This window comes from Aquarana catesbeiana, linkage group LG03 (assembly GCF_042186555.1).
Source record: "Aquarana catesbeiana isolate 2022-GZ linkage group LG03, ASM4218655v1, whole genome shotgun sequence".
Taxonomy (NCBI): domain Eukaryota; kingdom Metazoa; phylum Chordata; class Amphibia; order Anura; family Ranidae; genus Aquarana; species Aquarana catesbeiana.
The window spans coordinates 407,401,298-407,413,791 of NC_133326.1; the positions used below are offsets into that span (position 1 = coordinate 407,401,298).

The 12,494-nt window shown below is 44.3% G+C and overlaps 1 protein-coding gene across 1 annotated transcript in view; it reads right to left on the reverse strand.

The window, feature by feature from the left end:
* PANK3 (pantothenate kinase 3) overlaps positions 1-12,494 on the reverse strand; it is a 76,912-nt gene that overhangs the window by 12,300 nt on the left and 52,118 nt on the right. The window contains exon 7 of the mRNA XM_073620716.1: positions 5,173-5,298. Within this exon, the coding sequence (XP_073476817.1) occupies positions 5,173-5,298 (126 nt within the window). The remainder of the gene's footprint in view (positions 1-5,172; positions 5,299-12,494) is intronic.

The following is a 12,494-nucleotide window of genomic DNA, read 5'->3' on the forward strand; positions in this document are numbered from 1 at the left end:
AGCGCAGCCTATGTTCCCATTGCAGCCAGTGTCCCCAGTAGTGCAGCCAGTGTCCCCAGTAGTGCAGCCAGTGTCCCCAGTAGTGCAGCCAGTGTCCCCAGTAGTGCAGCCAGTGTCCCCAGGAGTGCAGCCAGTGTCCCCAGGAGTGCAGCCAGTGTCCCCAGGAGTGCAGCCAGTGTCCCCAGGAGTGCAGCCAGTGTCCCCAGTAGTGCAGCCAGTGTCCCCAGTAGTGCAGCCAGTGTATAGTGCAGCCAGTGTTCCCACTGCAGCCAGTGTCCCCACTGCAGCCAGTGTCCCCATTGCAGCCAGTGTCCCCACTGCAGCCAGTGTCCCCAGTAGTGCAGCCAGTGTCCCCAGTAGTGCAGCCAGTGTCCCCAGTAGTGCAGCCAGTGTCCCCAGTAGTGCAGCCAGTGAAGGGAGAGGAGAGCCGCCGCCTGTTTGATTACAGCGCCAGGAACATCACAGCTTTCATTTGAATAGCTGTGTGTTCCCCGCTACGCGCCGTCACATACAGCCCCTCCCCCTTGTCAGGGCACTTTGATAGACAGATCACCCGTCCCATTGGACTATTGATCTCATTGGGGATGTAAAGAGGCACTCCATTATGGTCCTGTATGTAAGATATACATATCCCCCCCCCCCCCCCCCCCCCGATTGCAGTTTCCCTGACCTTTCTCCCTGTTCAAAAAATAAGCTGGGATTGGGCTAGCATCCATTTCTGAGTGAGAGAGGTGCTTATTTGTATCACCTCACTAGTCAGAGACTGCATTTTAACATAGTCCTAAGGGTCTTTATATCTAACAAATATTGCTTCCTGTAGGCCTGCCTCCCTTTCTGCACTATTTAGTTCAGCCCTTCTTTCCCTGTGCACATTGGCTATAATGAACTGGTATTGTCCACTGGTATAAGCTTTGAAGGCATCCCACACCACTAGCGCCAGTGCCGAACTGGAGTTAGTCGTCCAGAACTCCCGGAATGACCCCCTGAACTGCCCATCCACCGCCTCATCAGACACCCAGAACCTGGAGAGCCTCCATAATGTGGCCTTCGTGGGCCGAGGATAGGTCCATGATCAGCAGCAGCGGTGCATGGTCAGAAATTCCTCTAGGGAGTATCTTAATGTCCGTGGTTCTAGGCAGGGCTGCACTTCCCACATAAGCCGGGTCGATCCTAGAGAAGGAATGGTGAGATGTGGAGTGTCAGGTGTAGGCCCTGGTCTGAGGGTGCCTCCATCGTCACATATCTGTCAGTCCATATGTCTCCTCCCACTCTACCAATCCAGAGTGTGAGTTACCACTTGTGGACAGTCTGTCTATATTAGGATCGGGGACCAGGTTAAAATCACCCAAAATAACGATATTGTCATTAACAAAATCTGCAATTTTTGAAGTTAGCTGGTTCAAAAGACACAAAGATGCTGGGGGAGGCAAATAAAGGCCTGCTATAACCCACTTCATTGAACAGACCTGAGCGTGAAGTAGTACGTATCTGCCCCCCCGAGTCCAGCACCAGATCCAGTAATCGGAAGGGGATAGATTTATGCACCAATATGCTGACACCTCTCGCAAAATTAGAATACGTGGACTGGTAGTGATATCCAAACCAGGGCTTTTTTAGGGACCTAGTTCTACTGCCCACTACAGTGGGTCTCTTGTAAAATACAAACATGCGGGTTGTGGGCCTTAATGAACTGAAACACCAGGAACCTCTTAACCGGTGAGTACTGCTAGGACCCGAAGGTCTGGGGAAAAAAGTGAAGAGCAAATAAAAAGTCTCAGCAATAGGGAAAGTAGAGATCCATCGGTGTATAAGTTTGTCTAATGTATTTCCTGCAGACCTGATAAGGAAAGTCACAGTGGAGGATAACAGGAATTAAGCAGGCTGTTTGGGATCTCCTGGACCTGTCAGGGGCACATTCTTGGTTCCTACTGGGGGGGGGGTGGGAAGCCAGCAGTCTTGTTCCTGCAAACTTGGCACAACAGGTGCAACTGCAATAGACATTGATTTAATGTCTTCTTCCACAGGGCCGCGCTGGAAAAGGTGCCTGGCCTAGACCCAAACTTGCATCATTTCCAGGTATTCACATACTATTCCTCTGGTCATCCATCTCGGAGTAGCGAATCTAGCCAAGCAGAGGCCTCTCTAGAATTAAAAAAGTGGGTTGCCTTTCCATCCTGGACCCTCAAACAGACGGGTATGTGGCTATGACCGCCATTACCTCTGCTAGCCAGGGAGGTCTGGACTCGGCCGACTCCATTGGGCCGGTCTGTGAGGCCCTGTGGAGGCTGCGGGTGGCCCTGTATTCCTCCGCTGGTTCTGTCAATGCCTGGGGGCTCCCCTGGGTCGTGGGAATTTGAGTTTCTCGCCCTTACCAGCTGCCGTGCCTGATTTTCTGAGCCGCATTCAGATGTCCCCCATCCCACCTGTAAGGCCTCGTGTAGACAGGGATCACCGCGGGACACCACGTGGGGATGGCGGAGCGGGTCATTCGGCCCCGATCGAGGCGGAAATTTGGAGAATCCGGTACTGTCGGCTGCTGCTCCGGATTGCCTGTGAGCTGGGCCGGGTCTGCTGGCGCTCGGGTGGCTTTAGGAAGCACCGTTGATCTGGATTTTAGCCGGTGGATGGCGAAGCTCTGGAACAAGCAGCCGCTCACGTCGCCATCTTGGACACGACCCTCCAGTCAGTACTGTTTAATCACTTATTAAGAAGTGGAAAATTAGGAGCTCTTTTGATACCAAGCCAAGGTGAAGTAGACCAAGAAAGATTGCAGTCACAACTGGCAGAAGAATTGCTCAGGATACAAACAAAGACCCAAAAGTAACCGCAGTAGAAATACAGGCTGCTCTCCAAAAAGACGGTGTGGTCATTTTTAAAGGAGCATAATTCAACGATACTTGAACAAAAAAAGAGCTGCATGGTTGAGCTGCCAGAAGGAAGCCTTTACTGCGCCAATGCCACAAAAAAGCCAATGAGGCATGACAAGGTGGTGTTGGGCATATTGTAACCAGGCTTTTTTGTGGAAATTGTACAGTAAAGGCTTCTTTCTGGCTACTTGACCATGCAGCTCTTTTTTGTTCAGGTATCATGCTCCTTAACCACTTTAAGACCGGGCCTATTTTTCAAACTTGTTTACAAGTTAAAATCATTTTTTTTGCTAGAAAATTACATAGAAATTAATTAACACCCTAAAGAATAAAATGCCAGTCGTTGCAATACTTTCTGTCACACCGTATTTGCGCAGCGGTCTTACAAGCGCACTTTTTTGGAAAAAATACACTTTTTTGAATAAAAAAAAAAAAAGACAACAGTAAGTTAGCCCAATTTTTTTTTTTATAATGTGAAAGATGATGTTACGCCAAGTAAATTGTTACCCAGGATGTCATGCTTTAAAATTGCGCCTGCTCGTGCAATCGCAACAAACTTTTACCCTTAAAAATCTCCATATGCGATGTTTAAAAAAAATTCTACAGGTTGCATTTTTTGAGTTACAGAGGAGGTCTAGGGCTAGAATTATTTCTCTCACTCTTACGATCGCGGTGGCACCTGACATGTGTGGTTTGAACACCGTTTTCATATGCGGGCACTACTCACGTATGCGTTCGCTTCTGCACACGAGCTCGGCGGGATGGGGCGCATTTAAAAATGATTTATTTTACCTTTTCTTTTTACACTGTTCTTTATAAAAAAAAATTAAAATAAAAATTGTGTCACTTTTATTCCTATTACAACATCCCTTGTAATAGAAAAAAGCATGACGGGACCTCTTAAACATGAGATCTGAGGTCAAAAAGACCCCAGATCTCATATTTACACTAAAATGCAATATAAAAAAAAAAAAAATGGATTTAAGAGCTATGGGCGGGAGTGACGTTTTGACATCGGTTCTGCCCTGCATTAGTATGGAGCCGGGTGGGGGCCATCTTCCCCTCACTCAGCTCCATACCACAGAGGACACAGGATCCCATCGCCTCCGCTGCTGCCGGAGGCTCCGGTAAGTGGTGGAGGGCACCGGAGAGCGGTGGAGGACACCGGAGCATGGCGGGGGGGGGGGGGTTCCCTCTCCCCGCCGTTAAAAGTGATCTCGAGACCACTCTTATCTGAAAGCAGACTGCGCACTAAAGAAGAGGATACCGGGGCTTACGACAGCTGGCTGCTACTATACTCCTCTTCGAACTGCCGACGTATAACGACGGCGGGAGGTCCGTAAGTGTTTAAAAACAAACAACCACACCATCTTTTTCCACAGCAGCCTGTATTACTCCTGCGGTTACCTGTGGGTATTTCTTTGTATCCTGAGCAATTCTTCCGCCAGTTGTGGCTGCAATCTTTCTTGGTCTACCTGACCCTGGCTTGGTATCAAAAGAGCCCCTAATTTTCCAGTTTTTTGGCATGATCAGTCATATTTTCAGGCCTCGTGCACACTGGACGTTAAAACAACATTATAAAAACACCAGTAGCTTTGTAGTGAGTTTATCAATGTTTTTTTAAAGTTTCTGCAATAGCGTTTTTTTTTTTTTAATGGCTTAAAAACATTAAAAATGCTGGTGAGGTGCGTTTGAGTGTTTATTAGCATCTTTTGAAGTTACAGTTTTTTTACAGCTGAAAAACTCCTCTCAGAACCCACTAGTTTTGTTTATTTTTTAAAGCCAAAAAACTGCTTTTAACAACCTATGTGGGCATGGACAAGTAGGATAACATGATGGGGAGTTTATTGACTGTAGAAAAAAAATGTCTGAAGCTGCTGTAAAAACTTCCAAAAACATCCAGTGTGCACGAGGCCTTAATATTAATGCCAAAATGTCACAATTTCTGCTAGGGTATGCAAACTTTTGAGCACAACTGTATATTGTATATATCAACAATACAAATAGTTACACACCTGAGCTGTCACACACATGAGCACATCATGACTTTTTTCCACATTTTTGCTTTATATCAAAAAGGTTGTTGTAGAGTCTGCACTGTGATCTCCGATTTAAAGATGGTAATAGTCAAACTCATTTAAAAGCAGCAAATACATTACTTTTACACGTTATTTCATTCAATAAGAAAACAAGTGAACGGAATGTTGAGGTTCTGATGTTGAATCAAGATGCTTGTGTGCATAAAACCTAAACAGCTGTAAGCATATGGGGCACAAAATATATAAAATATATTCTCAATACAGACCTCATGTTCCAGAAACAAGGCTTTGAGTTGACCATTTGACCAATAATCCAATGCATATGCAAGAAGCTTCATAGACAGTGTGTTAACACGGAGAAAGTTGCCAACAAAAATGACTCTGTTTATTTTCTAGAAGACAAAAAAGATGTATTATCAGTCTTGATTAAATAAAGCAGAAAAGCACCAGTGGAAAAACTAAAACCTACAAATAAAGTATCCAAACTGAATAGAGCCACACTATTTAGGAGGGTTTTTACATTTAGTCTAAACCTATTTACTACATATCGTGCTTGGACCCAGTCTGAGGAGGGCAGCAAAGCATGTTGAACATACTAAACAGTGACAGTGCAGTAGATGTATCCAGGAGATCTTGAATAAGGCCAGTACAGTGCAGGTGCATTGGTTAGCCTATGAGGCATAGTGCAGAAAAAAAACAAGTGATGTCATAGCCTAGTGTGCTCATTCTCACAGTGGGATCCCAAACCCATAGTGATACTAAAAGCACTCCCAGGGGGTGCTTGACATAGGGGGCTCTCTGTCTTCTCAGCCCCTGACCAGACCAGATAGCACAGCTCAGATCAAAAGACACTGGGCCCCTTGGAATCGTCCATGCCAAGTACTCCCAACCCACACCCCATTTGGTTTCCCTGCCTATCAGGAAAATAACTCAGGGCTCCCATCATACCAGCATCAGCACTATACAATTAGCACTCCCAGCCATGAGGACAGAAAGACTGTGGAGTGTCCTTACTGGACAACAAAAAGAATAGATACTACACCTAATCTTAGCCAAAAAGTCGAGAAGAGATTTTACCCAGTGATCCAGTCAGTAACATGCTTCCTGTCTTAGGGTGTTTACATTCTGGATGAAGTATTAAAGCAAACACCTTTGGACAGCAGCTTTGTCAGTCCTGTTAGACAAGCAGATATGGATGAACTGCAACTAACACTTTATAAGCAGTTACAGCAAATAGTTTTTTCCTTTTGGGAATAACTGGCAAAAGTGGGCTAATGCCAGATAAAAAGCTGCCAAACCAGCAACTGGAGCAGGCTTTATATGTCCACGCCATCTAGATCTCTCCCAGCCCAGTATAGTTAAGCCCTATTTTAGTTACAAAGTTTAGAAGAGAAAAAAAAAAAAAAAGACAGTTACAGCCAGTTCAGACTGTGTGTATATGATTTTTATTCCCTAATAATTTCCAAAGCTTTGTACAATTTTGCTTCCTGAGGAAGACATCTAAAAAGAATTTAAAAGTTGATGCTTTCAGCTAGTACCACTTTCTAGGGTAGGGGGCTCCACATTTTTACTGCTCTAATAGTAAAAAAAGCTTTTCCGCTCCTGGCCCCTCCCTCCTGCCAACTGCCCCCAAAGCAAGCAGCTTGCTATGTGGGCAACAGGCGCAGGCTCGCTCCCCAGCCACTGCTGTCTCTCTATTCTGACACATAGCTGAGGAGTTCCCCAAACAGCTGAGGCTCTCGTGCACATCGCTGGAGGAAGATCGGGCTCATTAAGTATTAGGGGAGCTGCTGCACACAGAAGGCTTTTTTATCTTAATGCATAGAATGCATTAAGTAAAAAATCTTCTGCCTTTACAACCACTTGAAGTAAAAATACAGCACTTTGGATTTTTTTTGACATACTATAAAATGGTGCAGGTCTTTGAAAACTGATGCATACGAGGTTAGGGCCTCATGTATACTGCTGCTGGTAAACAGACGTTTAGGAGCAGTTGGACAATTTTTTCAACTGCTCCTGAACTCTCCTCTATGTTATCTTATCAGTACATGTACACAGGGTCGTTTATAGTCGTTTCTAGGCAGTGGAGTTTAGAGGCCTTTTTTGGAAAGCAAAAAAATGAGGATGGAAGCAAAAAAGACCCTGAGTTTAGAGGCATTTCAAGCGCCAAATAGTACCTCGCGTTTAGCTGCGTTTTGTTTTACAGGCGTTTTTAATTTTTTGGCCATTTCGGGAAAAAACATTTTTTTCAAACGCTTCTAAATGCAAACGTGGCAAAACGCGGCATGTAAACGCAGCAAAACTGACGTTTTGAACGTGGGTTACCATCTGTCAAGTTAAATCGTTCAGGAGAGGTTGTAAAAACGTCCCGTGTGCATTAAGCCTTACAAGCACTTACAACTAAACACACTTCCACTCAGGCTGGGACAGCAGGAGACATGCACCCTTCACTCATGCATGAGTCTCCTCTGCATGTCTGTTAATCAAAGGAGTGACGGCACCTTTTTTTGCTTGTGTTGGATTTTTTTTCAGTAGAAAAGCGGGGAGCATTACAGATGACAAGCTGTTCGTTTCCCTGTCAGACTGTGCACAAATGAGTTATGCTACTTTGCCGAGTTAGCTAATATGTTCAGTTTACTTTTTGTTATCTGGGTTTACAACCACTTTATGTCTCCTTTCTTCTAACTTAAAATGATGAAAAAGGCTCCTTTTTAGGGACCTTTGGGTAAACAGTTAAGTACGATTATTGGAATCAACTTTGATATATAGGGTCTGTACATTGTAATCATATCACCTCTTAAGCACCTCTCCTACAGAGTGAATAACTAATCTTTGTAATTGATCCTCATAGCCAAGGTCCTCCATCCTCCTTATTAATTTTGTTGTCCTTAGCTCAACTCTAACTATGATGACAAAAACTAAACTCCATATTCAAGATGAGGCTGAACCAGTGTTTTGTAAAGGGTTAGAATCAGGGGTTTTTTCAGCGGGAAAGCGAGGGAACGCAGTTCCGGCACCTCCAGCACAGAATGTATGTAATGGCGAGGGGTACTATAGTATGCTGGAGGGATTACTGATCCTGGCTGCTGGGGGATCTATGGTCGCTGGGGGATCTATTGTTGTGGGGGTCTAGTGTTGCTGAGGAGGTTTATTTTTGCTGGTGGAGGATCTATTGTTGTGGGAGGGGGGGTTAATTGTTGCTGGAAGGGATCTACTGTTGAGGGAGGGGTCTATTGTTGGCGGTTGGGAAATCTATTATTGCTAGTGATCAGTATCAAATTCTATACAAATTACTTGGTTCTGTATTCTCTGGAAGGAAGGGTACTGGAAGGTGGGTAGGGGGTGGAACCCAAGGTCGGTGCTCAGAGGTGTGTAGGGGGCGGAGACAACGGGTGATTCGAAAAGGAGGGAGTTCCTACACCTATTCCCTGAGAAAAAAAGTCCTGGTTAGAATTATTGATCAAGCTCTTGAATGCTTGCCCTTTTAATGCATAACAGTGTTTTGCTAGCCACAGCTTGGCATTGCATGCTATTGCTACGTCTACAAGCACCCTCAGATTCTTTCACATCACTGATTATTCCATGATCTCTTTCAGCATCTATTGACTTACAACGGGACTATATACCTAGCTAGCAAGTCTCATTACTTTGGGGTAGGAGGGGTGTCCTATTGTTTGAGACTTTTATTAAACAGGGCAGCTTTTTCTACATAAATATGCTCAAAACACACGATGATCGACTTCAACAGAATACTTCTGAGTTTGTCATTTAAAGAATGTTTAAAAAAGTCTATTGGCTTTTTGTAATAAACTGATGCCTTATTTTTTATTTTTTTATATACAGAATTAGTAAATTAGCAGTTTGTATTGTATATGCACAGTTCTGTGTTCTCCCTAGAAACAGTTTTCTGTTGGGTGGGAGAAAAAAGTTAAATGGCTATGTGGTTCATTCAAAGCAAGGGCAACATAAAATCACAGAGAAATAGAAACCTTGCAAAAGCTATAAAAGGGAGTATAGCTAAAGCTGAACTCTGTCGGGTCAATTCACTTAATTATTGCATGTGATATTTGTGCTTTTTACAAAATATTGCAAGCATCTTAGATTACAAACTCTAGTGGGCAGGGCTCCGATTTCTCCTGTATTGAATTGTATTGTAACTGTACTGTCTGCCCTAATGTTGTAAAGCGCTGCGCAAACTGTTGGTGCTATATAAAGCCTGTATACTAATAATTCAATGAGAGCTCCTCCTAATGTGTATCCTGCATGCATATTTTTGTCACCTAAGTGCGCATACATTTCTAAGTATTTAACCACTTCAATACAGGACATTTATACACCCTTCCTTACCAGACCAATTTTTAGCTTTCAGCACTCTCACACTTTGAATGCCAATTACTCAGTCATGCAACACTGTACTCAAACAAAAATGTTATCATTTTTTTTCCATACAAAGAGAGCTTTCTTTTGGTGGCATTTAATCACCACTGGATTTTTTATTTTTTGTGACATAAGTGAAAAAAACAAAAATTTCGAAAAAAAAAAAAAAAAAATAAACCAAATTAGTGGATATTATTTAGTCTCTGAAAGTTAGAGTCTACAAGCTATGGTGCAAATCATTTAAAATTGATCACACCCGATGCACTGACGGCCTCTCTCATTTCTTGAGGCTCTGAAATGTCAGGAAAGTGCAAATACCCCTCCAAATGGTATTTAGTAAGAGGCATGGTGAGTTTTTTTACGTAATTTTTTCCCACAATTCTTGGGAAAATTAAGAATTTTTTTTCACAAAATTGTCATAATAACAAGTTATTTCTCACACACAGCATATGCATACTTCCAATTACACCCCATTCTGCTACTCCTCCCGAGTATGGCGATACCACATGTGTGTGACTTTTACACAGAGAGGTCCAACATGCAGGGAGCACCGTCAGGGGTTCTAGGAGCATAAATGACACCTCTAATTTCCTAACGACCTAATACATTTGTGAAGGCCCTGGAGCACCAGGACAGTGAAATTACCCACAAAATGACCCTATTTTGGAAAGCAAACACCCCAATGTCTATTCTATGAGGCATAATGAGTCTTTTGAACGGTTCATTTTTTTCCACAAGTCTTCGGAAAACGTGGAAAGAAAATTAAAACGTATTTTTTTTTTTTTTTTTTTTTTTACACAAAGTTGTCAGTTTATAAGATATTTCTAACTCAAAGCATGTATATAGCAAAAATGACACCCCAAAACACATTCTGCTACTCCTCCTGAGTATGGCGATACCACATGTGTGAGACTTTTACACAGCCTGGCCACATACAGAGGCCCAACATGCAGGGAGCACCAACAGGCATTTTTGGAGCATAAATTACACCTCTAATTTCCTAACGACCTATTACACTTTTGAAGGCCCTGGAGCACCAGGACAATGGAATTACCCACAAAATGACCCCATTTTGGAAAACAAACACCCCAACGTATATTCTATGAAGCATTATGAGTCTTTTGACACATTTTTTTTTACACAAGTCGTCAGAAAATGTGGAAAGAAAATGAAATTTTTTTACACAAAATTGTCAATTTATAAGATATTTCTAACACATAGCATGTATATAGCAAAAATTACACCCCAAAACACATTCTGCTACTCCTCCTGAGTATGGCGATACCACATGTGTGAGACTTTTACACAGTCTGGCCACATACAGAGCCCCAACATTGAAGTAGTACCTACAGGCATTCTAGGAGCATAAATTACACATCTCATTTCATTCCTACCCATCACACTTTTGAAGGTCCTAGAGCATCAGGACAGTGGAATTACCCACAAAATGACCCCATTTTGGAAAACACCCCAACGTATATTCTATGTGGCATGGGCTGCAGATAGGTACTCAGGTACTCTGATGGGCTGGAGACAGGTACTCGGGTACTCTGATGGCCTGGTGACAGGTACTCGGGTACTCTGATGGCCTGGTGACAGGTACTCGGGTACTCTGATGGCCTGGTGACAGGTACTCAGATGGGCTGTAACAGGTTCTCAGGTACTCGGGTACTCAGATGGACTGTGACAGATACTCAGATGGACAGCGACAGGTACTCAGATGGACTGTGAAAGGTACTTGGGTACTCAGATGAACTGTGACAGGTACTCAGATGGACTGCGACAGGTACTCGGTACTCAGATGGACTGTGACAGGTACTCAGATGAACTGTGACAGGTACTCAGTACTCGGGTACTCAGATGGACTGTGAAAGGTACTCAGTACTCGGTTACTCAGATGGACTGTGACAGGTACTCAGTACTCGGGTACTCAGATGGACTGTGATAGGTACTCAGATGGACTGTGAAAGGTACTTGGGTACTCAGATGAACTGTGACAGGTACTCAGATGGACTGCGACAGGTACTCAGTACTCGGGTACTCAGATGGACTGCGACAGGTACTCAGATGGACTGCGACAGGTACTCAGATGGACTGCGACAGGTACTCAGTACTCGGGTACTCAGATGGACTGTGAAAGGTACTCGGGTACTCAGATGAACTGTGACAGGTACTCAGATGGACTGCGACAGGTACTCAGTACTCGGTTACTCAGATGGACTGTGACAGGTACTCAGTACTCGGGTACTCAGATGGACTGTGAAAGGTACTCGGGTACTCAGATGAACTGTGACAGGTACTCAGATGGACTGCGACAGGTACTCAGTACTCGGGTACTCAGATGGACTGTGACAGGTACTCGGGTACTTTGATGGGTGGTGACAGGTCCTCTTTATTAGGGGGGGCAGTGTGGTTCATGTGGGTCGATCGGTGTGTGAGGAGGAGAACCCGGTAACATCGTGTTACCGTGGTTTGTTGACATTCTGTGACCGGCTGTGATTGGACACAGCCGGTCACGTGGTAAAAAGCCAATTTCATTGGCTCTTTACTGCGATCGGGCTCGGACTGTGTCAGGGTGACAAGCCTCGTCCCCGAACGCTGCTCTGCACGCGCCCTAGGGGCATGCACGAACGCCGTGCATGTAGACAGTACATGTGACCGGCTGTGATCGGACACAGCCGGTCACGTGGTAGAGAGACATTTTTTATTGGCTCTTTACATGGATCTGGGATGGGCTGTGTCCGAGGGACACACCTCATCCAAGATCGCCGAGCTGTGGGCCCCCGGGTGCCCGCAGGAGCGGCGAGAAGCCAAGGACGTCATATGACGCACGCCCAGGATGGGAGATCCCATCTGCAGACGTCATAGGACTATAGCCCGGTATTGAAGTGGTTAAACTAAACCTGTCATGTAGCTGCCCAATTCCATATTTTATCAATTTTTTTAAATTATTTTATCCATTTATTTCCTTGCATAATTTGGTATCATCAGCAAACAGTGAAATCAAGCTCATAATTCCAATCTCTAGATCATTAATAAAGAAACTGAACAGAACTGGCACCAAGATAGAACACTGGGGCACACCACTCACAATTTTAGACTATTTAACCATCTCAATACAGTGCACTTTTACCCCCTTCCTGCCTAAGCCATTTTTCAGCTTTCAGCGCTGTCACACTTTGAATGACAATTGCGCGGTCATGCAACACTA